The sequence below is a fragment of the Dama dama genome, chromosome 25, assembly GCF_033118175.1.
Source record: "Dama dama isolate Ldn47 chromosome 25, ASM3311817v1, whole genome shotgun sequence".
NCBI lineage: Eukaryota > Metazoa > Chordata > Mammalia > Artiodactyla > Cervidae > Dama > Dama dama.
The window spans coordinates 76,412,195-76,438,633 of record NC_083705.1 but is presented as its reverse complement, the minus strand read 5'-3'; the positions used below and the strand labels follow the sequence as shown (position 1 = coordinate 76,438,633).

General features: G+C 67.0%; 2 protein-coding genes across 3 annotated transcripts in view; one reads left to right on the top strand and one right to left on the bottom strand.

The window, feature by feature from the left end:
- SLC12A7 (solute carrier family 12 member 7) overlaps positions 1–25,459 on the bottom strand; it is a 35,732-nt gene extending 10,273 nt beyond the window's left edge. For both annotated transcript variants that reach the window (XM_061129371.1, XM_061129372.1), the window contains exons 1-17: positions 25,305–25,459; positions 12,428–12,522; positions 11,985–12,107; positions 11,347–11,493; positions 10,108–10,162; positions 8,720–8,850; positions 8,229–8,470; positions 7,550–7,761; positions 6,768–6,935; positions 5,194–5,292; positions 4,657–4,714; positions 4,201–4,375; positions 3,568–3,686; positions 3,365–3,463; positions 2,987–3,106; positions 2,278–2,382; positions 1,607–1,775 (exon numbers count right to left, since the gene is read on the bottom strand). In XM_061129371.1, coding sequence (XP_060985354.1) covers positions 1,607–1,775; positions 2,278–2,382; positions 2,987–3,106; positions 3,365–3,463; positions 3,568–3,686; positions 4,201–4,375; positions 4,657–4,714; positions 5,194–5,292; positions 6,768–6,935; positions 7,550–7,761; positions 8,229–8,470; positions 8,720–8,850; positions 10,108–10,162; positions 11,347–11,493; positions 11,985–12,107; positions 12,428–12,522; positions 25,305–25,428 — 2,241 coding nt within the window. In that variant the 5' untranslated portion in view covers positions 25,429–25,459. The remainder of the gene's footprint in view (positions 1–1,606; positions 1,776–2,277; positions 2,383–2,986; positions 3,107–3,364; positions 3,464–3,567; positions 3,687–4,200; positions 4,376–4,656; positions 4,715–5,193; positions 5,293–6,767; positions 6,936–7,549; positions 7,762–8,228; positions 8,471–8,719; positions 8,851–10,107; positions 10,163–11,346; positions 11,494–11,984; positions 12,108–12,427; positions 12,523–25,304) is intronic.
- LOC133046877 (collagen alpha-1(I) chain-like) lies at positions 23,378–25,198 on the top strand. The gene is made up of 2 exons (XM_061129961.1): positions 23,378–23,390; positions 24,179–25,198. Exon 2 carries the CDS (start codon positions 24,379–24,381, stop codon positions 25,105–25,107), a length of 729 nt encoding a protein of 242 aa, XP_060985944.1. The 5' UTR covers positions 23,378–23,390; positions 24,179–24,378; the 3' UTR covers positions 25,108–25,198.
- Positions 25,460–26,439: the final 980 nt, after the last annotated feature.

Genomic DNA, 26,439 nt, shown 5'->3' with positions numbered 1-26,439 from the left:
GGTCTGCACCTAGGATCACGGCCACCACACTGGTGACTACACCCAAAGTCACAGACACAACCCATGTCTATACCCGGGATCACAGCCACAACGCTGGTGACTACACCCAAAGTCATAGACAAAACCCCGGTGTCTACACCCAGGGTCACAGCCACAACCCCAGTGTCTACACCCAAAGTCACAGACACAACCCCGGTGTCTACACCCCAAGTCACAGACACAACACAATCACAGCCACCACCCTCGTGACTACATCCAAAGTCACAGACACAACCCCAGGGTCTGCACCCAGGATCATGGCCACCACGCTGGTGACTACACCCAAAGTCACAGACACAACCCTGGTATCTGCACCCAAAGTCACAGACACAACCCCGGTGTCTACGCCCACGGCCGTGACCCAGGCATCTGCATCCATGACTCACGGCCATGACCTCAGTGTCTACACCCAGGGTCATGACCATGACCTTGGGGTCCACACCCAGAGTCAGACAACCCCAGTGTCTACACCCACTGCCCACAGCCATGACCTCAGTGTGCACACCCAGGGTCACAGCCCCAACCCGTGTCTACACCCACGGCCCACGGCCCCAACCCCGGGGTCTACACGCATGGCTCACACCCACAGCTGCCATGGCAAACCCCTGGGTCGTGACGACCCCAGAAAGGACGGCTAGAGCCCCTGCAGACGAGGAAGAGGCCACAGCATGTCCCCAACAGGTTGCGTCAGAGGCACTGGCCCCCGGGCGGGTCTCTGGGACTGGCTGTCCCCCTGCCGAGGAAGGGGGTGGATGTCTCGAGATACACAGGCTGTCACCCTCCGAGAGGCCGGGCCTGCCCCAGGCGCTCTGGGGGGCCCCCTGGACGCAGCCTGATCTATAAACACACGGACAGCAGGGCTGAGCCAGACCCACCAGGCAGCCCACAGGTGGGCACAGCAGACGAGGGCGCCCACGGCAGCCCACACCCCGCAGCCGGGCTAGAGGTGAACGGGGAGGCCGGACGGGAGAGGGGGATGGGGGGCAGTGGGGCTGGTGTCACAAACACCTGAGACAGATGCGCAGCTGGGGAGGAAGACAGCCGGTAGCGGCCCTGCCTGGAAACCCCCGGGCAGGTGGGCGGAGGTGACAGGACGCGGGCCACGCAGGGACAGCCAGGTGGCGCTGTCACTGTCTGTGAGCCTGAACCGTCCACAGTGGGGTTTGAGGGTTAGGGACACCAGGGCACCAGGACTGCCCCAGACCCAGGGCAGAGTCCACAGCCGTGCCGGCAGGGCGTCCGAGTCAGAGGACAGAGCGCTGGCCGGCCCCCATGGCCCCCTCTGGACGGGCCTGAAGCGGAGCGGAAGGAACAGGAACCAGTCCTGCCCACTGGGAGTCTTGCCCCGGGGCAGCGCTCAGCCCAGCCCACCGACCAGCCCGCTGCCCTGCCCACCACCCGGCCCCACCCAAGGCCTCAGGGTCTCAGCGGTTCCCTGCCTGTTCAAACTCAGAAACCACATCCGCTTGGAAACATGAACAGGACTCAGCGCAACCCACGCACCGTGGCGGGTGTGCCAGCGGAAACACTGATGGGGCCCGCTCCCCCCAGACCCCAGGCAGCCCACCTCCTCGGCCTGCTGGGCCTCCACATGCTTGTCCAGGAAGGTGCCCTCCAGCACGGAGCCGACGATGGTCAGGCCCCTGCCGGCCTTGAGCTGCGACGTGAAGGAGAGCAGGCGGGGGTGCTTCACGTGCTGCTCGGCGTCCAGGTTCAGCAGCACCAGCACCTGGGGCCTGGGGTGGGGAGGCGTTACCACGGCAACTCAGCATCCACCAGGGGGAGCCCGTGTTCCAGGGGGCAGCACCCCCCAGGAGTGGGGCGGCGGGCAGGCCCCCTCCATCCGTGGTGGGGCCCCAACTAGCTCCACTCACCCCCCGCACCCGACGCCCCGAGCAGAGATCAGACCCAAGATGAGTGGTCCCGGCACTCAAGGACCACCGCCCCTAATGGGGGGCACCCCTTCTCCCCATGAGGCCTGACCTCAGGATGGGGTGTGGGGCCAGCTGAGAGATCCCAGCTCTCGGGGACCACAGCCCCTAATGGGGGGGCACCCCTTCCCCCAGTGAGGCCTAACCTCAGGAAGGGGTGCGGGGCCGGGTGAGTGGTCCCAGCGCTTGGGGACCACCACTCCTAATGGGGGGTGGGGCACCCCTTCTCCCCGTGAGGCCTAACCTCGGGGCAGGGGGCAGGGAGCAGGGGGCAGGGAGCAGGGGGCAGGGGGCGTGCGCGGCTCACCTCCAGTTCTTGGTATGCAGCGGGCCGTGCTCCACATGCAGCAGGGCGTAGCGGGCGGCATTCAAGGACAGCCCGCGGATGCCATCGCCCCACTCCTTCTCGGCTCTGTGGGGGGGTAGCGAAGGGATGAGGCCCGGCCCCCAGCACACCCAGCCCCCAGCACACCCAGGTGGACCCACAGGCAGCCAGCTCAGGGGCGTGGGGGTCTCTCAGTGCTTCTGTGACAAAGGAGCGGCTTCCCGAGCTGGGCAGGAACGGGGCAGACAGGGGAGGGGCGTCCAGGTGGGGCTGATGGGGGTGCAGGGCTCACCGGAGCGGTCGAGGCCCCCAGACCCTCCCTTCAAGCTTGGAAGAGCTGGACGGGGTCGTCAGGCTTCACCCCCAGAGGCCTCTCATCACCCCCAGTCCAAGAGGCCCCCAAGTCCCTCCCCCGCAAGGCCTCTGCTCCCGGAGGGGGCCAGGGTATGAAGGGGAAATGCCCCCGTGATGGACCCAGGGCTCTGAGATGCAGGTAACCTGCCCATCGCGTAGGGTTTTATGGGGAAACGTTATAATGCGCACACATCAGTGCCATCATCAGACGGATCTCACAGCTCACAGACACACTGCTAAAACAGCGTGGCTTCTGCACTTGGACACAGACAAACGCAGAGACACATGGTAACAAACACGAGCGGACCAGAAGAGGTGCGCGTGGCCGCCAGCTCACCCGCGGTACTCGATGTACTTGTAGATGCAGCCGGCGATGAGCATGGCGCATAGCGCGTAGTACCAGGAGCAGATGAACATCAGGGCGAAGCAGAGGCTCATGCCCAGGAAGGACAGGGTCCTGGGGGGCAGTGGCCCAGGCCCACGCTCACCACCCAGGCCCCAAGCCAGCGCCCGAGCAGCCGCCCAAGGCCTCCCCCCATCCCAGCGGAAGGACCCAGGCCTTGGTGCCGGCCGAGGCTCGTCCACCTGGGCCGTCCCGAGGGCTGAAGCGGCCCCGGGGCTGGGAGACGGCCGGTGCAGGAAAGACAGCCGGGGGCCCGGGGGCGGCTGCCCCCCACACGCCCCCTGGAAGGCAGGGGCAGCTCCGCACGCTCACCAGTGGTAGTACTTGAAGCGCGGGCGCCAGCTGGGCGTGCGCAGCAGCGTCTGCAGGGCACAGGCCAGGTTCACGAACATGTAGCACATGAGGAAAAACCTGGGGCGCGAGCGGCAGCGTGAGGGCCAGGCCGGGCCGGGCCCCTGGGGTCCTCCCAGCCTCATCCGCACCCCCATGAGCAGGTGCCCCTGGCGGCCACTCACATGGACAGGATGGGGGCCACGCTGTCCAGGGAGGCGATGAGGATGCCTGTCTCACAGATGAGCGCCGTGAGCAGCAGGGCCCACGTGGGCTCCCCGTTGGCCTTCCCATGGCCAAACACCTGCCCGGAGAAGGGGGCGGCACCAGAGGAACGCTTATGTGCGGGCAAGAGGCCGAGATGCTCACGTTCAGCTCAAAGCAGGCCTCGGGGCAGCGACACAAGGATGGAGCCCACCCAGCACAGCCAGAAGGAGAGGCCAGAGTGCGGACCCCGGGGCTCCCATCGAGTGCCGGCCGGGGGCACAGCCTGGGAGGGCCCCGCGGGGACCGTGCTGCTGGGCCTGGGTCCTCCCCCGCCGCCGAGCGAGGGCAGGGCTCCTGGGAGGAAGCTTTGCGCCGCCCCCCCCCCCCCCCCCCGCCGCCTCCTTCCCCCACACGGTCCGGGATGGGAAACCCAGAGCCTGAGGCAGATGCAGAGTGAGAGGAGAACACAGGCCTGGGGTGGGGCAGCCAGGCTGCAGGTGGGGACCTGCGTCTCCCTGCCTTTGACCATGACGCTCACGCTCGGGGGCAGACCCCAGGTCCTCAGAGGCAGGCTTCCCGGGGGTCTCACACACGTGATGGGGGGTGCTCACCTGCAGGAAGGGGACGATGGAGTCCCGGGCGATGGCCTGCAGCAGGCGTGGCGCCCCAGTCAGGCTCTGCAGGCCGGCCCCGCAGGTGGAGAAGAAGGAGCCAATGACGATGACCCAGGGCGAAGGCCAGGCCAGCATCCCGATGACGAGGTTCCCCTGCAGGGCCTCCCCGAACCTGGGGGTGGGGGGCAAGCTTCCAGGGAGCAGCCGAGGACAGACACCACCTCCCACCTCCCAAGACGGAGCGACAGCCCCCTGGAGCCCCTGCAACCAGCTCTCCCGGGGCCCAGGGTCACAGTGCGGGTTCCTGGGTCCAGGCTCCAGGACAAGAGGGACGCACAGGCCAGACCCCAGCCTGCTGGCCGCTGGGACACCCTGCCTTCCCCAGTCTCAACGCTGGTCACCAAGGAAACCAGTGCTGGCCCAGAAGCTCCCGGAGCCATGAACGAAACATACTTATCTCGTAAGATCACGCCTTCGATGCAGGCCCCGAAAAGCACGATGCAGGAGAGGTCTGCGGCCTGGGTCAAGGACGAGGCAGGCAGCACATGCTGGCCCCCCGCCTGCCCACCCCATCTTGGGTCGCGGCCCCCCTGGACAGGATACCTCGGGTCAGTCGGGATGGGCCTGGCCCTCGGCGTGACCACTGCTGGGACCAAGCGGGAGCCCTCGCCGGCTGGGAAGGGGTGAACTTGGAGAGAAACGGCCCCACCGGCACGGCGACACCAGGGACCCCCGCGCAACAAAAGCGAGGTGCGGGCACACACGTAGCTGCACGTGACTCACGTATCACGGAGCTGTGCGCTCAGGACGTGTGGTTCCCAGACAGAGCCAAGCTCTTCAACCAACCCAGGCCGGAGACAGGGCGTCCCAGTCAGGGCGAGGCCAGCCCGGCCCCTGAGGGCGGGAGTGTGCTCAGGGCCACCTGAGGCCGCCTGGGCGGCGGGGGGGGGGGGGGGGGGGGGGCACCTGGCACTGGGCCCCCAAGGATACAAATGAAAGACGTGGTCACGATGGCCAGGATGGTCCCGGTGGGGATGGACTTCTGCGCATCCCTGAGGTCCCCAGACCGGTTTGAGCCCGCCATGATGCCTGTGGAAGCAGAGGGTGGTGATGGTCCCCGGACACACCTGGGAGACGCTGCCCGCCCAGCACTCTCAGGCAGAGTCCGAGGATGGTGGGGGGTGGGGAGGGGGTTCCTCACAATGCATGGGAGAGACCCTAGGCTGCACAGAGCCGCTGTCCGCACTCTGGGCCTCACAGACCGGGCTGGACCTCACTGCACAATGCAGGACTGCAGGGCACGTGGGTGGGCACCCCGAGTCCCCCACACTGTCTGCAGGACAGCCGCCCAGCCGTGAACCAAGTCATGGCAGAGACCAGAGCACAGCTCAGTCCAGGGCGCCAACGCCAGCCCTAGCCTCTGTGAGCATCCAGCTCGGACCTCATCCCCAGAACGTGGTTAATCCCCGCGGCCGGGAGTCAGAAAGTCCCGGGAGACCGCTGCCAAACGCTGACTCACCCCCAGGCCAGGCCCGGGTCAGTGCGTGGCCAGGCCTCAGCCCCCCGCCCCCCACAGGGAGCAGCCTCAGCTTCCCGCCCCCATCGCTCCGTCCAGCACATAAACTCTAAGTGAGTCCATCTGAGCTCAGAGCATGTCCTCATGGTGGCACGTCTGTCAGTGCCTGTGATCTGTCCCGGGCGTGGCCTCAGCAGAGCCCGCGGGCATGGTGCCACAGGGCGTGGAAACACCCACACCCACAGGGGAGGCTCCTACGCCCTCATCACAGACAGGTGGGCGGACAGGAATACAGGAGAAGGACCCCCAAGGGGCTGGACCCCACCGCCAACTACCGCCTAAGCGAGACGTGACCCACTTCCACGGGGAGCCTAGAGACATGTCTGTCCACCCCTGGCTCTGAGCCACGGGCAGCAGGGGAGCAGCCCCCGGCAGGCCGGCCTCCCCAGTGTGTGGGGACAGGCTCTGGGGGGGCCTGGAGCAGGAGTGACCGACACGCAATGACGACAGGCTGCTCGGTCACCTGGGGATCAGGGGGCCAGGGAGACTGGGGGGCCAGGGGTCCAGGGAGACAGGGGGCAGGGAGATGGGGGGGCCAAGGGCTGGGGGGCTCCCCTGTTCAGCCAGGCTGAGGGCCGCCCAGGAGCAGGTGTGCGTGTGTGTACACACACATGTGAGCCCACAGACAACTGTGTGTGTGTGTACGCATGGGGGTGGGGGCTGCCTGCACCCCAGTCCCTCCAGGAAGGTCAGCGGACTCTCTCATAACAACAAGGACGGTGGCCTCTGACAGTCGTCGCGTCCACTGCTAATGCCAAGGTCACAGGGCTTCTCTGAATAACCCGGGCTCCTGAGAGAGCGTGGACAAACCTGCCCGATGCCACACAGCTTCCCAGGCCCCCTCAGGACAGACGGGGAGTGGAGACCCTTGGGCTCGTCTCTTGAGCCAAAAGGAACAGAAATGGGGCATGGGAGCTGGGGGACCTGACCCGCTGGGAGCAGAAACGGGGACGGGGCGTGTGCTAGACCCCCGGGACCCAGGCCTCACCAGTCACGGACGGGAAGTAGATGCCGACCAGCATGGTGAAATAGGTCATGATGTCGGTGAGCACGTAGGGCAGCCCACGGGCACGGGCCTCCTCCGGCACGGCCACTGAGGGCACTCCCTTTTTCTCCACAAACGCCCCCTTATCCGCGTACGCGCTCCACAGGTTGTCTGCGGGGGCAAGGGTGGCTCCTGAGACCCGAGTGCCCACCAAGGGCTCAGCCCCCCAATGCCGACCCCGCCTGGACAGGGATGCAGACGTGGAACAGTTGAGCCCGGAGAAAACCACGTCTCCTGACGGCTGGAGCAAAGGCTTCAGTGCTGGAGTCTGAAGAGGACGCCCATCGCGGGTGACAGCCGGGCACTGATGAGCTGCCCGAGGCACGCCGCCCGCCCCCTCCTCATTAACCCCAGCTGCTGCTCCACAAGCCCAAAGCTGGGGGCATGACGCCGGGGCCTGACCTGCCCCCCAACAGTGCACCAGGCGTCTTAGCTTGGGATCACCTGCCCGGGGGCCCCAGAGGGTCAACAACTGGGGACGCAGTCACACGGCCACCAGCAGGACAGGACAGGACCCCAAGGAGCGGGCGTGGATGGCCCAGGCGGCAGAGACCTGCTGGACACTCACCCAGGGAGGGATGCTCACCCAGGGGATGGACACTTACCTGGGGGGGACTTTCACCCAGGAGGAGACACTCACCCAGAGCAGGTTACTCACAGGGGGACACTCACCCAGAAGGGGACATTCATCATGATGGGACACTCCCCTGGGAGGGGACACTCACCCAGGAGGACACCGCTGGCCACGCCCGGGATGCCCTGGATCTCGGTGACGTTGTTGTGGAGGAAGTACTGGTCGCAGGAAGTGCTGTCCGCGGAGCCGTTGCAGAAGATGCCCCAGAGCGTGGTGGTCACTGAGCCATTGTTGGCGGTGTGGACTTTGGCACAGACGTCGAAACCACGTCGGGACAGCGTGCGGTTCCCCAGCAGACAGACCCTGGTGGGGGCAGGCAGCAAAAAGCCTCCGGCCACTGCCCCGCCCCGTAACCGAGCATGGTCAGGGGCCTCTGGGGAGGGGCTGCTGACACTCTCCACTCAGCTACAGGGGCGTCCATGGGCGGCACGCCCCGGTCTGTCCCGCCACCCTCTGCTCTGGGGCGTCTGACGTGGCGGAGAGGAGCCAGGCCCGGGGGACTCACGGCCAGCGCCGCCCCCACCAGGTGCCCCCTGGACCAGCCCATGTGGGCTGAGCTGGGGCTCGCTCACTCTGTGACTGGGGCTGCCACCTTCAATCCCGAAGGGGACAAGGAAGGACCCTGCTCAGGGGCTCCGGTGAGGATGGGCCTCGGCCAAGAGCAGCACAGTGCTGCCAGACGGGCCTCAGGCCTGTCAGGGACACAGCCCGGCCCCCGGCCCGGCCGACACGCTCTGCGGGTGCAGCCCTGGCCCCGGCGGGGGACTCACGGGATGTCGGGCGGGTCGAAGGCAGTTTTGATGACGCCGGCGTAGATGGCGAGGATGGAGAGCACCACGCAGGCCAGGAACACCAGGGCCAGCTTGTTGACGTACTTGACGCCCACGAAGACCACTGTGGCCATGAGGGCCAGCGTGCAGGTCCCGTACACGCGCATGTTGTGCAGCAGGGCCGCGGCCTCGCCCCCCGCGCCCTCGGGGTGCACGATGGCCGCACCGGGGGAGATGTAGGTCTGCGGGGCACATGGCCGGGTCGGGAGAGCCGCCCGCCCTGCCAAGGGGACCCCCGGGAGCAGCGAGGGGCGGGGGCGTCTGCCCTCCCAGAGGGCCTTCTCACGGGCTCTGCGCTGGATGTCACCCCACCCTGTGAGCCCCCATGCCTGCAGATGCCACTGGGACAGACTCTTGGGTCACCAAACAGGGGCATCGGACGGTCACCGATGTGCTGGACAGAGGAACCCGGCCCGAAACAAAGAACTTACCAAAAAAATCTCAATGGTCCCCAAAATGTACATGGCCCCCGCAAATGTGGTGCCCAGGTAGAAGCAGAGGCCCACGGCCCCCCCAAACTCCGGCCCCAGAGACCGCGATATCATGTAGTAGGAGCCGCCAGCTGCAAGACATGCCGAACAGGGCATGGCGGGTCACACACACGCTTCCAACCGAGAACACAGGCCTCCCGGGGCAGACGGGCTCATCCCCGCGACAGGGCGCGAGGCGGCCGGCAGGGGACCCGCCTGGCATCTGCAGGGACCGCCCCCCGCAGGCAGCCAACTTTGGACGCGTGGCTGAAGGAGGTGCAGCCCCAAGCAGGAGGCCAGGACCCAGGGCCGAGAGCACGACGGCCGGCACCTGCGTTCTCTTAACTTCATCGGGGATCATTTAGGAAACCAAGTCACCTGCTCCACATCACACCTCTGGGCGTGGTGGCACCCAGCTTGCCGGCCTGTCCCTGGTCCTGCTGCTTGTGGGCTGAGACCCCACTCGGACACCGACCAGGGACTGTGCGTGGCAAGGGGCACCTGTAGGACACCTAAGGGCACACACCCTCCTGAAGAATGGCAGACCCCTCAGGGAGCTGACCACAAGGTCCTCCCGGGACCCCCTGCCACCTCCCCCAGCCCCGCAGTGCTTTGGTGTAGCTTAGTCCTGGCAATGACTCGCCTTGGGAACAGAACCACAATCTGTGGGAAACCAGAATCTAGAACCAAAGAGACGCCACGCACGGCTTGTGAGGCGCCAGCCACATCCACGGGTGGCAGCGTGAACCAACAGGAAATGCCTCGGAGGCGTTTTGGATGAGAAACCGGTTTCACGGGGACCCCGCGTGCTCGGGCTCTAGGGGACAAGCCGCAGGTACGCACCCCACCCTAGCCTCACAGAAGCCCCGCTGCGCCCCAGGGGTGGGGACACAGGGTGGGTGGGGGGCTCCCTGTTCAACCGCAGGGTCACTGCCCTCGGGGCCCCTGGAGGGTAAGCCCCTGCCATCTGCCCCTCTGGACACAGGCTCCCTCCAGCCCTGGGACCGCTCTCAGCTGCCCTGAGGCCACCTGGTGGTGGGGCACTTCAGTCGCTCAGTCGCGTCCAAGGCTTTGCGACCCCATGGACTGCAGCCCGCCAGACTCTTTCATGCAAGGGATTTTCCAGGCCAGAACACTGGAGTGGGCTGCCATTCCCTTCTCCAGGGATCTTCCCACCCAGGGAGCCAACCCAGGTCTCCTGCACTGCAGGCGGATTCTTCACCCCTGAGCCACCTGGGAAGCCCGGGGTCACCCGGGGTGCAGGGCAAAGGTCACAGGAAGTGGCCACGCAGCACCATCCACCCATGCGGCCCCTCCTCGCCACGCCCGGCTCCCCGCAGCTCCCCTACCTGGGACCACGCCATTGGTCGCGATCGCGCTCATGGAGATGGCGGTCAGCATCGTCTGCAGACAGACAGGGGGCCTCTCAGAAGACGGAGGGTTTCCAACAGTCCCCTCAGCATGCAGACGGCGCCAGGCCCGGGACAGGGCCACCTGCAGGCCAGCCCCCAGCTTCTGACTGCAGAAGGGCTGGGCGGCCGCGTGGCCGGCCGCGTGGCCGGAGCACTCAGGACCTCGGCGACTTGAGCCACTATGACGAGCTCCTAGGATCACCCAGGGGACCCCTGGCTCAAGACCCTCCTGCACTGAAGGGCTGGCTTCTAGCCAGTGCCAACTTCCCGTGGGAGGCAAGAGGACCCATCGAGATGCCCGTTTCCTTGGGGGATCCAGGGGAATGCCATGGAGACACACCTCCTGTGAAGCACCCAGGACCCCATCTGTGGTGGAGGACCACCGCAGCCTCTCCAGGGTGGGCCACCTCCAGCCCCACCACCTGCGCAGGGAAGTGGCCACACCTGCGGGCTGCAGGGCCTTCACGTCACAACCTGAGAAGCAGACGGAACAGTCCCGGGGAGGCGTGAGGCCTCAGCAACCAGCTGGCCGGGTCCTGCCGGGCGCACTTCCAGCTCAACAAGGCCCTGCTGTTTCCCGCTTTCATCAGTTTTGGGGGAGATTCTTCCAAAGAGGCTCCCCGGTGTGCAGTGAAGGCAGCACGTGCAGAAGACCCCAGCGCGACCCCACAGGAGGCCCGCGGGGCGGCCGGGACCTGGGGGAGGCCCGCAGGGCGGCCGGGGGACCCTGATCATCTGCCCGCTGGGTCCTCTCGGGCCGGTGGCGTTTGCGGTCAGGGCGGCTGAACGGCCCTTCTCGCCACAGGAACAGAGGGAGGGGCAGGGCCAGTGCTGGGGGCCACCTGCGGGGGGCCTGGTGCGCCTGGGTCTGAACATGTCACCAGTGGGCGTCCCCTCCTTCCAGTGGGAGCCCCAGGAAACACCCAGATGCTCCCAGTGGGCAGGGGGGCTGCGGGAAGTGCAGGACGGACAGACAACTGGGAGTGGTGACCGTCTAGGAACACTCACTCACTCCACTCCTGCGGAGGCTCCACCAGGCCCCATCCCCGCCGGCCCGTCAGCAGCCAAGGGCTGACCTGCCCACGGGCAAGGGTGGGGGTCCCAACGGTCAGGCCCCCCACTCACGGGCAAGGGTGGGGTTCTGACAGGGGGGCCCCGATGCCCCCCTCCACTCACACAGGTGCAGCACATGGACACGATGAGGAAGGACTCCAGCACGCCGGCTGCTCCCACGATCCACGTGAGGCGCAGAAAGAGGATCACGCCCAGAATGTTCTGCAGGCAGGGCAGGTAGACGCCGATGAAGGTGCCCATGCCAGGGCTCTGCAAGAGAGCGGGCGCCGTCAGGACCGGGCCAGTGCTGCATCTACACCCCGGGTCCCCGGGGCCGCAGAGAGGCCACCAGTCCCTAAACCATGACGGGCACAGAAACACCGGGCCAGACAGACACCGCCGTTTCCTGACCACGGGGTGGATGTGCCAGCGAGTCACCCCTTCCCAAGGGTCCCGCCCACACGGGGCCCAGACGCGGCCTGGTAGAGGGGTTGCCCCACTGCACGGTAACTGCGGGAGGGTGTGTGACGGAAATGGCCCAGGCCCCTGCACAGACCATGGCCCAGGAAGCCAGCCTGTCCTGCGGACAGCCGGCATGACCCCAGCGCCAGGTGGCCCACTCAGGATCTGGGGCCCGGGGTGGGGGGCACCTTGGCCTGGAGGGTGAGCAGGGTGGGGTCCCGGGGGGCAGGCAGCAGGGGGTCCCAGGAGGCGGTTGCGGGTCGGGGGGTCCCGGGGGGCGGTTGCGGGTCGGGGGGCACCTTGGCCTGCCGCCGCCGGCTGTCCTCTGCCTCCTCATGCTCTACCACGCCCTGGCTCAGGTTGGTGTAGTTGGCCAGCTTGTTGAGCAGCGAGGACACCATCGGGTTACTGTCCATCTCCTCCTGTTTTGGGGCCAAGATGTGGAGTCAGTTACATGCCGCCTCCCCCACCACGATGCACAGTCCAACTGACCAGATCAAGCATCTGGGAGTGTCCCCGCTCCCCCAAAGTGGGCAGGGAGCCCTGGACACAGCCCAGGGGTCAGGGGTTCGAGGTCAGAGCTCCAGGGCTCCCAAGTGGCCCGCATCCAGCCCCTGTAAGGGGCTCCCTGAGGCCTCAGTCGGGACCCTCGGTTCACTGTGAGGCCGGGGGTGGGCCTCTTCTCTTGTGCGGATGACAGCTCCTCGCGCCACCTCCCGCTTAGGGGGGGAGTGAGGTTCACCTCAAAGAGCGCCATGTTCTTCCCTTCGTAGACACTCTCTGTGTCCGCCTCCCCATGGCTGATGAACGGGCTGCTCTCCCTGGGGTGTCCGTCTCCTGCGGGGAGGGGTGCGCTCAGACGGGGAGGGGCTTGGTCAGACGGGGTGGGGCTTGGCCAGATGTGGAGGGGGTCGGTCAGACCGGGTGCGGTCAGATGTGGCGGGAGTCACAGGGGGCAACGAGGGAACTGGCCTCTCTCAACCTGGCCCTCATGCCCTCAGTGATCTGCTCGGGCGAGGGCGCGGGGCAGAGATGAGGCCCAGGGCCGCACTGGGTTCAGGAGCTTGGGGTTCAGCCCCAGCATCGCAGGTCCCGCAGGACAAACATCTCATGACCAGCGGCTCCCGCAAGCATGGCCGTGAGCGTCTGCCGGGACCAGGGGTTGCCCCTCACTGCCCAGCCCCCCAAAATCCAGAGGCCCCACTCAGCTCCACGCCCCTCCACCAAGGCCTCCAGCCCCTCCCCGGAAGCTGCCCAGGGCCCAGCCCGTGGAAGCACCCAGCGGGCAGAATCCCGGCCCTGCTGGATGGGCCTGCACTGCCCAGCCCTGGGGACCACCGTGGTGGGGCACAGGCCCGTGGGGCCCAGAGCTGGGGTCAGTGCTTGCGGGGGGTAACCAGCAGCAGACAGACGCTGGGAGCACGGGTGAGAGCTGGAGGCAGGGGTGGTGCCCGCATGAGCCGACCACCCAGCAAACCAAGGTCAGGTGAACGTGAGGGTCACGGGCTATGACACCCAGGAGAGGATGCGCCTGCAGTGAGCCCCAACAAGCAGAGCTGAAAGCCAAGCAGGGACCACCCACAGGGCGGGGCCGCTCGGGAGAGAGGCCGCGGGGAGACACAGGCCGGCTCCAGAAAGCTCCAGAAGCTTCCGGAAGGGGGGAGGGAGAAGATGCCGGGCAGGGAAACTCGATCCTGCGCTCACTCGCGTGTTCTCTGAAACCGAGGTTCTGACGTCAGGTCAAAGCAAAGGCCACAACACACCCCTACGGACCCCATTTCCTCTCTCAGGGGGTCTTCCCGACCCAGGGGTGGGACCTCTTTCTCTTACGACTCCTGCACCGGCACGCGGGCGCTCTGCCGCGCGCGCCACCTGGGAAGCCCTTTAAGAAACACAGCTGCCCTCGACCAGGCAAGAACTCGCCTGAACGGCCCCTCCCTGCTCCGCGGGTGTCTCGGGGCAGCGCCAGCCCCTCCCTGTCTCCTTCCCGCTTCCCACCGGTCACTCAGCACCCTTTCCCGGTCCCCACGACTGGGCTTTTCCGGTAATAACAATCCTTTTTCTGGTAAGGAGAGCCCCGCATTTCCAACTGGGTCTCTGGCGTAAATAAAGCTGCAGAGAACTGTCTGCAGACTGGACGCTGGAGGACACGCAGGCCGGCCCAGCCACGCCAGCCGCCCCCGGAGGGGTGTCGGGTTCCCCCTGCCTGACCTTGCACAAAGTCACGGCCCCCGCCTGGGTCTTGTATTTCTCATCCGGGAGTGGCGGCTGGTGCAGGCAGGGCCTAGGCTCCGCTGCCACAGAAGCCCTGGGGCGCCCACCCCAGCCCCGCCTGGAAGCACAGCCTATGCAGGTGGGGCTCTGGAGGGGTGGCCTGAATGCCCTCAGGCAAGCGGTGGCCGGGCACCTGCAGTGGGTCTAACCCCCAGGAAAGCAAACGGTGACCTCAATCGGGAGCTGGGACAGCCCGCCCATCCCTGCAACTGAGAGAGCTCTGAGACCAGAGGCCGGAGGGGAACAGAAGGGGCCGGGGCGCGGACAGGCCACCACCAGGGTGCACGGACCGGGGTTGGGCGGATGTGGTAGCTCGTCTGCACACAGGATGACCCTGGAGACTGGGAGGTGACACGGCGAATGCCCCTCCCCCAGGCCAGGACGGGCCGCACGCTGCAGGTGGAGGGGGGCCTCCGCCTTCCCACCTCGCTGCTTCTGACTTCGGTGTTGACATCACATGCAACGAGCAGGGGACGCGGGACACACACGAAACGCACCAGACACAGCAGCACACACCCCGAGCGTCTCCGTAAACCCCCCAGCCTGGAGGCCGCCCCCCGCCCCGCACACCGCAAGCTCGGTTCCCATGGGGACCGCCAGGACTCGCCTCCCTCCCCTCCTGGAGACTCCCCCAGGGCTCGGGCCAGCACCACGGAGACGCTCGCTCACGCAGGGACAAGCGCAAGCAGGTGGGCGGCAGCCTTCTCCTCCCCAACCCGTTCCAGCTGAGACCCCTAACTGAAGATCAAAGAGCAAGTGCTTCCTGGGCTCCCCTGGTGGCCCAGGGGTGAGGAGCCGCTTGCCAAGCGGGAGACACGGGTTTCAGCCCTGGGCTGGGAAGACACCAGGTGCCCCAGAGCAGCGAAGCACGCGCCCCTGGAGCCTGTAGTCTGCAGCAAGAGGAGCCGCCGCAACAGAAGGCCTGGGCAGCAGCAAAGACCCAGCACGGCCAAAATAAAAAACACAAAACACCCACGCAGAGATCGGGGTCATAATTAAAGGAAAAATCCAATGTTTCCACCTGAGGGGCTCACCTGTGTTTCCACAAAACAGAAAACACCTGTCACCCTTAACCACTCTCACCTCTGCAGAATACACAGCGGCAGCTTTTATCTCAAGCAAGCAGCAGGTTACAACTCCCATCTGCACAAAGGAGTCCCTGGCACGAAGACCCCCAGGGCCTGAGCCCTCTATTCACATGGGGGCTCTGAAGGGCCGGGGTCCTCTTGGGGCTCATTCTGCTTGTTCGTGATGACGGGGACCCAGGACCAGCCCAAGCAGAGGGAATCCCGGGGACCTCACCCCATCCATCCTCCTGGGGCAGGTCCCCCGGTGTCCCCGAGGGCCCAGCGGCTGTCAGGACACGTGACGAGGGCACCCCCAATGCAGATCAGGTGTCCACGGCTAGGCTGGCTGGGAGGGCAAGCCCCACCCTGCCGTCCCCAGGCCAGGCACTCAGGAGAGGCAGCCCCACTGGGTAACCTGCTCTAACGGGCAGGCCAGGCTGGCGTCAGACATCTAATTACGGAACGGCCTGGAGGCCGTGGGGCGGACCCCCACCGCTCCCAGCAGAGCCGGCCTCTGCATCTGTCGGTTCGTTCCCCACTCACCCACACAGCCTGCCTTGGTTCACAGGTGGGGCCCCCTCAGAAGCCCCCAACGTGCCACCGCTGGGGCTCACCCCACACGCTGACCCACCCCGCGGCCTCCGCCCTTTTCACCTGCCCTGCGTCCGGTTCCCCACACCAGTTTTGATGCCCTACTGATGGCTCCATGAGATGCAAACTGGACCCTGAGTCCGTAAACCTGAGTGGGGACCAGGGACATGTGGACATAGGGCTCCGGACTCGGGGTGGGAAGTCCACACAGAGCTCCGGCTCCTGCTCTCCGGAGAAGACTGGGCGTCCCTGTCATGAACACAACAGGGCCTTCTGCAGGGCATGGGGGTGGCCGGGGCCAGGCGGGGGCAGAGCCTCGGTCAGAGCCCTGACCGCCGAGGCCCCATGGGCAGCAGCCCCTCCCCCTCCGCTGGGCCTGTGTTTGGGGCTCAGCACGTGTCTTGGGAAAGGCCCCCAGGCTGAGGGCCAGAGGCACTCCTGAGGGTCAGCTGGGCATGACCCCTTCCCGCCGCTGGGTGTGGGCGGCCTGCAAGGGGGTGCAGGCGGCGGGGGGCACCCAGTCCTCCCGGGGGGCGCAGGGCACCTCCAGCACAGCAGTCCCACCTGCGGACCTCATGATGAGCCTGACCGGCCACTCCCTGGGCTCCCCATGCGGCTGCAGCGGGCTCTCCTCCAAGGCACCCGGGGCTGGGACCAGGAGTTGCAGGTCCCACGACAGCCAGAGTTAACGAGCGCCCCCTGCCCTCCATGCTCTGTGGCCAGGATCAACGCTGGATCTGACATGCAGGGCCTGGCCACCAGCGCACGGCCCGAGGGGCACGGGCCCAGAAGCAGCACCCTGCGGTCAGGCCAGAGCAACTGGACCGCTTGAGCCCGGGGGCTTCCACACTGTCACAGTAAGTCTGGGGCTGAAACAGTAACTTGTTCTGCAGCGAGGACAGAGCCGCCCATGGCCCCTCCAGTCAACACTGCCTCCGGCACAGGCATCTCCCTCAGCATCTGCTCCCGGAGGGCCAGCCGGCCTTCCCAATTGGGGCTCCGGCGGGAGACAGATGCTCCAGCCCACAGCTGGGAGCCATGAGGGGGGCGGCAGGTGGACGAGCCCCAGACCCCCAGAGCCTCTGCTGGGGGGACAAGCCCCGGGTCCCCCAGAGACTCCACAGGTGGATGAGCCCCGGCTCCCAGAGGCTCCACGGGGTGGATGAGCCCCAGAGCCTCCGTGGGGTGGATGAGCCCCCCAGGGCCTCCAGGGGCGGACGAGCCCCGGGCCCCAGAGCCTCCACAGGGATGGACAAGCCCTGAGCACCAGAGCCTCTGCGGGTCTCCCTGACCCTCGCTCTCGGCCTGCGAGGCCCCCGGGCCATCTCAGGGAGGAGCAGACGCCGAGATGCCACCTGCCAGGGGCCGGGCCGGGTGACTCCCGAGTTGGCAAATTTAGTCTCCGTCCTGTGCAACCAGCCCTTCTGGCCCACCCTGAGCCGACCTTGCCACCAACACAGCCCCCTTGCCAGAGCTATAGGCAGTGTCGTCCCACCCCGGACCACAGTGCAGGGCGGGAGGCGGGCCGGCACCCCGCCCCCAACCGGGAGTGCCCTCCACACGCGTGTGCCTGGCATCTGGCTGGCGGCCCGGAGCCAGCGCCTGGCGGGCGGGCGAGCTCAGCGTGAAAAGGCGGGCAGGGCCTGCTCATGGCACCTCCGAAAGGCCCTCATGAAAGGGCACTCACTCCCGGGGGCATCCCGCCACCAGCACCCTGGGAATGAGCCGAAAGCGGCGGCGGGTGGCAGGGCCACGGGGAAAGGCCCACCGGCCCGGGTGTCCCGCTCACTGCCCCTAACCCACCACCGCTGCCTCCCACGCTCTCCCACAGAGCCCAGGGACAAAGGTCCTCCTGCAAAACCCCAAGGACTGGGGGTGCTCAGAGAGAAGGACTCAGGAAGGCTCCAGGGCTGGGGGGGACACGGCTGCCCTTCAACCAGGACCGAGGCCACAGCCACCCCAACAGCCGGGCCAAAGACACCCCTGCCGAGACGGGGAGGCTCCGGGCGTCTTGGCTACCAAGAGGCGCCAGCACAGAGGAGCAGCCAGACACCCGGGGTGCACACAGAAGCACGGTTAACACACAGCCCTCGGCGCTGAGCTGGCTCCTCCAGAACAGAGCATGTTCCAGGGACTTTCCTCCCGTCTGGACATGACCCCGCGCTGGGCGGTGAGGGCCGCCGGTGGACTCAGGGAACCTGGCTCCCCACCCCCCCCTCGGTCACATCACTGCCGCGGCCGCTCCGGCTGCTCCTCTCTCAGGGACCCGCGACTGTGATCCCAGCCTAGGTGGGGTGCAGGGCCGGCCCAGCCAGGGCGGGAGGCGGGCGCCCCGTGGCCTCCTGGGACGGCTCCCGTTACTGGCTCAGGCTCCATCTGGCTGTGGTCAAGACCCCGGCTCAGAGAGAGGAGGAAACCCAAGAACCACCTCGTGCTCCTCTCCTCTGATGCTGGCTCCACACGATCCCTCCCCAGGGACCGACCCGGCCCACGAGCCTCCCGAGAACCGGGCCTGATCCAAGGGTCACCTCTGGGACAGGCCGGCTCCAGGGCAGGAAAGCAGGCAGAGTGAGAAGCCTCAGCAAGGTGCGGGGTCTCTGAGGGGCCTCCTGACCCCCCGGGGGACAGCCCGCTCCAGTGGACACCTGAGAGACGGTACCCTGGGGGACAGCCATATGCCGACCACGTGCAGACCCCAGACAGGCTTGGCTGCAGAGCAGCTACAGACTGGGCAGAAGGGGGTGGTTCTGGCTGCGAGAGGCAAGCGCAGGCCCACAGGCCCGTCCGGCTCCCTGCTCAGCATGCAGCCCAAGGACAACCTGAGCCCGGAAACTGGTGCAGGGTCACAGGTCCCACCCCGGCTGCGTGAGGCTCAGAAACAGAACTTCCACCTCCCCCCAACTCTGTTCTCAAAAAGAAAGCACCCCCAAAACAGGAAACAAACTCAGGCCGGGGCCCCAGCAGACACACCAGGGCCTTGCCTCTGGGCCCGAGCAGAGGCGCGGGTAGCTGGCCCCATGCAGATGCCCAAGGCCCCAGGCAAGACCCCGCACCAACGGCTCCCGCCCGCCGGCCGGGGGCAAGCTGCAGACCCCCGCCCCCCCAGCCACAAGGGCACCTGGACAGGGCACTCACTGGGGCTCGTGGCAGCGGGCTCCGGGCCCAGCACAGCGCGGGCCGCCGCGGACGGGGGAGCGGCCATGGACGGGGCAGCCAGGGCGTCTCATTCCTGGGCTGGTCCCACCGCAGCGCAGCTTATCTGCACAGACCAGGCCTGGCTCTCGGGGGAGCGCCCGCTTCTCATAAAAGAAAGGTGTTAACCCTTCATGCCCTGCTCTCTCTGCAGGCAGCGCTGCCCCAGGCACCCCGAGCAGGCAGCCCACGGCGGCCGCCCGCCACAGACCGCAAGGCCCCAGGCCCAGCTGCCATGCCGGGGCGCTGTCCACTCCCGCCAGGCCCCAGACCTGCCCTGGCCTCACTCTCATGGGCCCCAGGGTGGCGGGGGGCTCTTCCCTCTTCAGCCTGAAGGCAGTGGCTGCAGAGACGACAGTCCACACTCACCGCCGGACAGCAGCCCCTGCCCTGCGGCCTCACATGTGTGCGGCCGGGGATGGAGGTCCCGGGTGGCTGGCCGGCGACACACGTCCACCCACAGCCTGTGGCTCCGATCCCCACCCCGAGCCCGACCACAGGCCCTGGGAAGGTACCCCCGCCCGAGGCCGCCATCCCCCTGCAGCAGTGCAGGCCGACCCAGAGGTCACCCGGCCAGGCACCAGGACCTGCCGGGGTCGGCTCAAGACTGCGGCCGCTGGGCAGAGCCCCATCCCCACAGACAGGTTCTCTGGGGGCAGGAAGCGGAGGGCAGCCCCTCACCCACGGTGTCCAGCCTGACAGACACTTCTGGCCACCTCGGCTGCCGCTGCACAACCTGAGATGCCCTGAACTGCAGCAGATCAAGACCCAGGGGACTGCAGCCCTGACGAGGCCACGAGCTCGTCACCGTCTCTGGGCCAGTCCCCGGCAGCCCAGCGAGACTCCCCCACCCCCCCTCCACCAGGCAGAGCTTACCAGCCCACCGCCCGCCTCCACACAGGGGAAGTGGTGTGCTAAGTCGCTCATATCCGACTCCTTGCAACCCTGTGGACCCTAGCCTGCCAGGCTCCTCCATCCACGGGATTCTCCAGGCAGGAATACTGGAGTGGGTTGCTATTTCCTCCTCCGGGGGACCTTCCTGACCCCGGGATCGAACCTGCACCTGCGTCTCTTGTGTTTCCTGCATTGCAGGCTGGTCCTTTACCACGGAAATTCCCTGGTGGCTCAGAGAGTGAAGAATCTGCCTCCAACGTGGGAGACCTGGGTTCAGTCCCCGCGTCGGGAAGATCCCCTGAAGGAGGCATGGCAACCAACTCCAGTGTTCTTGCCTGGAGAATTCTGTGGACAGAGGAGCCTGGAGGGCTACAATCCATGGGGTCCCAAAGAGTCGGACACAACACAGCAACTTCACTTTCTTTTCTATCTTTCCTTTACCGCTAGTGCCACCTGGGAAGCCCAAAGCAGTGGACCTTTAGAGTCAATTACTCGAATACCCTGATAATCCCCGTGGCTGCTGGTCCCCTTGAATCCCAGGGTGAGAAGGGGACCCCGCTCTCCAACAAGACTCGGGACACCACCAACCAGGTCTCCCTGTGCTGGGGCAGCAGTGCATTCCTTCAGGCCAGCCTGCTGCGGGGCAGGGGGCGGTGAGCAGGCCTGGCTCACTGGGCACAGAGGCCCCTCCACGCACACGCCCCGCTGGCCTCTGGGCCCTGATTCCCTGGGGGAGCCCGTGGAGCACACAGCGCCTCTCTGCCCAGGACTGCCAGGGACCCACACACCCAGCAGTGCTCCAGCCAGCACCCCAGACCCACACAGACACGCAGAGACACACAGAGACACACACAGAGACACGCACACAGACACGCACAGACATACACAGACACGCAGAGACACAGACACAAAGAGACACACACAGACACACAGACATGCACACACACACACAGAGACACGCAGAGACACACACAGAGACACACGCACACGCAGAGACACACGCACACGCAGACACACAGAGATACACAGACATGCAGACATGCACACACACACAAACACATAGAGACACGCAGAGACACACACAGACATGCACAGACACACAGAGACACAGAGACACGCGCACACACACAAACACACAGAGACACACGCACACGCACAGACACACAGAGACACACGCACACGCACACACACAGACACAGACAAACATACACGGACACACCCAGACCCAGACACAGACACACACAGCATCGACCCCGACAGGACGTGCCGCCCGCTGGCTCCAGCCGCCTCTCCGTGGAATCCCCCTGGGTCAGCTCAGTGTCCCATGGCTTCAGGCCCTGAGTCACTGCCCTGAGGTGCTGGTCTTAGGCCAGGATCCCCCGCCCCCACCCAGGGGCTGCATCCCAGGGAGCTGAATTTCTGGAGGGCAGACTGCTGGTCTGTATAGGTGTCGGACAGCCCGCATCCCTCTGGTCTGCTCAGGCGCCAGGCCCAGCACAGATACACGCGCCCCCATCACCGGAGGAAGCCACACACACAGAGGCCTGTCTGCAGGGCCAGCCACTCCCGGTTGGAGGCCACAGCCCACCTTCAAGGGAGGCAGGTGGGTGCTGGCTTCCCCTGGACAGAGCTCCCAAGGCAGGGGGCCTGCAGCTAGGAGGCGCCGGGCGGGATCGTCATGGGGCAGGGATCGTCATGGGGCCGGGCAGCCCTGCTCGTTGTGCGGGCGGGACCAAGGGCCACGGCTCCCTGCCGGCGCAGAAGCGTCCCCTTGAGACGCCACCCTGACGCCCAGCGGCTCATGAAGCTCCAGTCCCCCCTTGCACCCTAAATCACAAGCTGGTTCCTACAGCCACCCTCCCCCAAGACGGCGCAGAGACGCCCTGCTCACTCACTGACGTCCCTGGACCAAGACTGACCAGGGTGGATACTCCACAACCTTCACGGAACAAACTGCAGCTGCTGAAAACTAATGCCCAGCGGCCCCGGGCCCGCCCAGCCCCCAGGGGGGCTGCTGTCAGAGACAGACCCGCGGGAGTATCTCCCACATCCAGACTCAGGCGGCCAGCACCACTAGTGTCCACAGCTCAGACATCCACCCAGCACAGCATCGAGATCGGGGGTTCGGGGGCATTCCAGAGGAAAGACCCCAGGGTGGGGTCTAAGGCTCCTCACAGGACTCGAGGGCACGTGAGCAGAGAACAGATTCAGATCCAGGCACAGGCATCTGAGCGGGGCCAGCACGGCCCACGGGGGACGGCCACCCCCAGGAGGCAGCACCTCCAGCTGTCTGACCAGACACAGACACCCCAGTACACGTGACCTGGCCCTGGGGACCTCCACGCCGAGGCTCACACACGCCTGCAAACACACACACACGCAGGTCTGCGGGGCTCAGCAGGGAAACTTGGAACGCTTCTCCCAGCTGCCAAGAAAAGGACCCGTGGCCTGGAGGTGGCCCCAGAGCCTCAACGGGCACGGGGAAGCCAGGCCACAGGCTGCCCGCTCTGTAAGCGTCCAGGCCTGGGCTGTCCTGCGCCTTTAAAGATGGAATCCGGCCCTCCCGCCCCCTCTGTCCAGCATCACGACTCTCCTGAGTCAGCCCAGACCGCCCACAGAGATTCCCACGGCGGGGGTGCCGGACACGGGCCGGGGTCAGCCCTTCCTGCTCAGCGTCCGCAGCCCTTCCTTCCTGGAGCCCCATGATGGGGCAACGCCAACGCCTGACCAGCGGGACAGACCTCACGGGCTCGCCCCGGGCCCCTGCGGCCGTACTCACGTCCGTCGCCCGGCGCCCAGCTCCACGCTCTGGCTGGCCCAGGGCAGCCCCTCGAGAGCCACGGCCACACTGGGCAACGGGCAGCACAGAGCCCAGAACCCTGCAGTCCCAGCGGGACCCAAGATGATGCCCCCAGGGCTTCCGGGGCCGGCTCCGCAGAGGTCAAGGAAGCCCCCAGGTGACCCTCAGGGCCTGAGCCGCAGAGCAGGAAATCACAGGAAAGGCATCCAAAGAGGAAGCGCCAGCGAGGAAGGGGAAGTGAGAGCAGAGCCGGGGAAGCGGACGGTCTGGGGGGAGCCGGGCAGGACCCCCTGTGCAGGGGCTGGCGGGGTCCGGCGACCACCCTGGGGGCGCACACAACACCTTCCCAACACTGGACAACCCCCCCTGCCCGCAGGCCTCCCCCCAGCTCTAAAGCCCAGGCCTGCCAACCCGATTCAGCCAAGGTCAGAACAGCAGCGGCAGTGCAAGGTCAAGACTCGGGTGTCGGCCACCGCACCCCGATGGAGGCCTGGGCCTCGGATGGCCAGGAAGCGGGCCCTGGCTTCACACGCTGACCACAGGGCCCCACGCGGGCCTGGCCCGGAGCACAGGGGAGCGCAGGCAGCTGGGCGGCCTCTGTGTGTCACGGGCTTGCGAGCCGGGCCTGCGGGCTCAGGCCGGGCAGATTCCGGGTCAGCCAAGAAGGCTAAGGCAGTGAGCCGAGCCCCGCCCCTCCCCCTCCTGGGGGCAGCCTGCCCCCGGCCCTCACCCTGGGGTTGCACGCCTATTTCCAGCCTGCTCCAGCTCGGGAGGGCCTCCCTGAGCTTGTCTCACCAGCACCATCAGGAGGCCTACCCGGAAAGCCAGGCACCTCCCAGGGGGTTCGAGGGCCAGCCACAGAATCGGGAAGGAGCTTCAGTGACCCTGTGAGTAGGCACAGCCCTGGGCTGGGCCGGGGGGCAAGGACCCCGCACACGGGTCTGCAGAGGGGCTCCACCAGCAGTTCCATGCTGCAGAAGCAGGACGGAAGGGCCCCTCAACAAGCAGTACGAGCGCTGCTTCCCAGCCGCCCCATCACAGTGACAATGCCTTGGCTATCACAGGGCCTCTCTGGGCACCGCTGTGGTCGGCTTCAGGCAGACTCCGAAAGGCAACAGCACGCCTTCCTGTGACCTCTCGGGGGCTCTGCCCAGGGAACCAAGGCCTCCATCGCCATTTCTCTGAGGCAACGCGAGCGAAGGACACCGAAGTCCCAGGTTCAGTTCCGTGCCAGCTCATTCAAGTGCCAGGGTCAACTCAGAGCCCGGAGGGCTTGTCGACAGGCATACGAGATGCCCAAACGCGGCGTTTGCCGGGGCCCCTGCCTCTGAACACACAAGCAAATGGGATTCTAGACAAGCCCAAGACAGGGGCTGAAGTGGGCTTGGGGCAGAGAAAGCAGGAGCCTCAGACGGAGGGCGGGCGGGGGGCTCGCGGCCCCCCTGCAGCCACATCCAGCTCTGCAGACAGCCACTGAGGCCCGCCCGAGAAGGGGCCAGCTGGTGGGGGGGGGGGGGGGGAGGAGGGAGGGTTGCCTCCCTGGGGGGCGGTAAGGGTCCCCTGAGGACCCGATGGCTCCTGGGGGCCAGGGAGGCCGCCGGCCCGCTAGCTGGAGCCGCAGTGGGGAAGGCTGGGCTCGGGGACTCTACCTGCAAGTCCCATCTGCTTTCCACAGGCAGCTGGCTGGAGCCCTGCCCAGTCCCACAGCTCTGGGCAGAGGAAAGCAGGCGGACCGCAAAGAAGGGCCAGGACCCTGCGGACTGGGATGGCGCACAGCCCCAGGGAGGGCCCGGTCTCTCATCCTGGAGGCAGCTCTGAAGGACCTGTCGCCTGCCTTGGCATCACTGTCTTTCCTGCCTGGTCACCTGCTCCCCAATGCTGCAGGGACCCCAACTTCAACGGGGCCCTGAGCCTGGACATGAAGCAGCGCCCTCGGGTGACCCACCCGCCAGCCCTAGGGAAGTCGGGGCCTGGAGCCAGGCGATGGAGAAGCAGGCCGGGGTCCCGGGGATCCCCGCCCCCCACTCAGCCAAGAGGAAGTGGAAGCACCATAAACCTCTGGGCTCCAGAAGCACAGGGGCAGGAGGACCCGGGCTGAGCGAGCTCTGCGGGGTGGGGGAGGCCTTTCCCCGCCCGGCAGGGACCTGCTGTCCTTCCAGCCCAGGACCCCACAAGCGCAGTGGGCTGGTCCTCCCGGCAGCTTATCTGCCTGGCGGCCCTTTGCCCCAGAGCAAGCGGAGCGCAGTGGAGCAGAGGCGGCCGGGAAGGAAGCAGGCAGGCACTCCGCCCCTCTCGGCCTCTCCGGGGGTGGAGGTCACAGCAGGCCACCCGGGGGGCCAGGGGACGCTCTCGGAGAGGCCCTCCTCCGTCTCCATAGCTACCCAGGGCGTCTCGCACCTCCCCACGACCCCACCCCGAGTTGGGGAAAGGTGCTTCCTGGGTCCCGGGGCGGCGCGGGGGAGGGACATGAGCCCACCGCCCCTGAAGCCTCCGCCCTGCGCCCCCACCACGAAGCTCGGGGAGGGGGCCGCGGCAGGCAGGAGACGGGGCGACGAGAGGGGAACCGCAGGGGCAGGCAAAGTGGTGGGAACTAGCGAGGAGTGAGAGGCGCCGGCGGGGCCCGGGAGGGGGCGGAGAGCAGCCCCACAGCCTTTCTGGGCGCGCCGTCCGCCTCCCCGCCCCGCGGCCGCCCCCTCCTCCCGAGACGCCCTCCCCTCCGGCCCCGGCCTCCCCCACCGGCCCGCCGCCCCGCGCAGCCGGGCCTCCGCCTTTGTCCCGCGGGCAGGTGCGGCCGCGCTCACCCAGGCTCGGGCAGTCGGGCTCGCCGCCCTCGGGCGGGCCTGGCGCCTCGCTCGGCTCCGCCGCCTCCTCCTGGCCGCCGTCCGCCCGCGCCTCCACGGGCACCACGGTGAAGTTGGTGGGCATGGCGAGCCCGGAGCTCCGGCCACTCTGCACTCCCCGCTCGGCTCCGCGCGCTCGGGCGCGGCTCCGCCCGCTCCCGCCGACGCGGCCGGACCAGGGCGCAGGGGCGGGGTCCGCGCGGCCCGCCCCCGGCCCGCCCGCCCCACGTGACCGCACCTGCCGGCCCGCCGGCCCGGGCGAAGTTTGTGCGCCCGGGACCGCGCCGGGCGCCCTCCGCTGAGAACCCCGTCCCCGGCCCGCGCGCTGGGGGCCGCTGCGGCCTCCGGACCCCCGGCCGGCCCCGCCCCAGCGGCTGACTTTCGGTTCCGGCGCTGCCCGCTTTGCCAATGTTCAGCGCAGGCCTCTGCCCACTTAGCGCCCTCACTGCCAGCCCGCTGCCCGCAGCTGGACCCCTTCCGGCCTCACTGTCCCTTCACCCGAGAGGGCGACTGCCCACCCCTCGCGTCTCCCCTCCCCCCTGCCTGACTCACCCAGAGCTCGGTTTAGGGAAGCGCTTCCCCAGCGAGCAGAGGGGGGACACAAGCCGGACGCAGATCGCCAGGCGCTCTGCCACGGGACCCCCGCCCACCGGGGACCCCAGGCCCATCCCTGCCGCCTCAGGGAGTCCGCCCTGCCCCACCTTGTCGGTCTGGTCTGGGGAGGCCCCTGGGAAAGGGAAGCTGCAGCATGGAAGGCACAGGTGGGCTGCCAGACCCCGGGTGTCACCTGCCAGGTGGCCTCCAAGCACCCTGGAGTCTCTTAAAGACACAGGAAATCTGGCAACGGCCAAAAGTCCATCGAAGAGAAATGAATTCAAAGAGTTTCAGCAGCTGGGTGCAGTGGGTCACCCCAAAAACGTTTTTACAAAAATGAGGTGAAACGTAGGTGGTGTGGGCAGCGAGGTCAGGGCACTGTAATGGGTCAAGCAGGCCCAAATCCTGTTTGAAAAGGCCTGGCGTTGCTCCTGGCCTCGGGCAGGAAAGTGAAAGTGTTAGTTGATCTGTCTTGTCTGACTTTGCTATGGACCTTATGGGA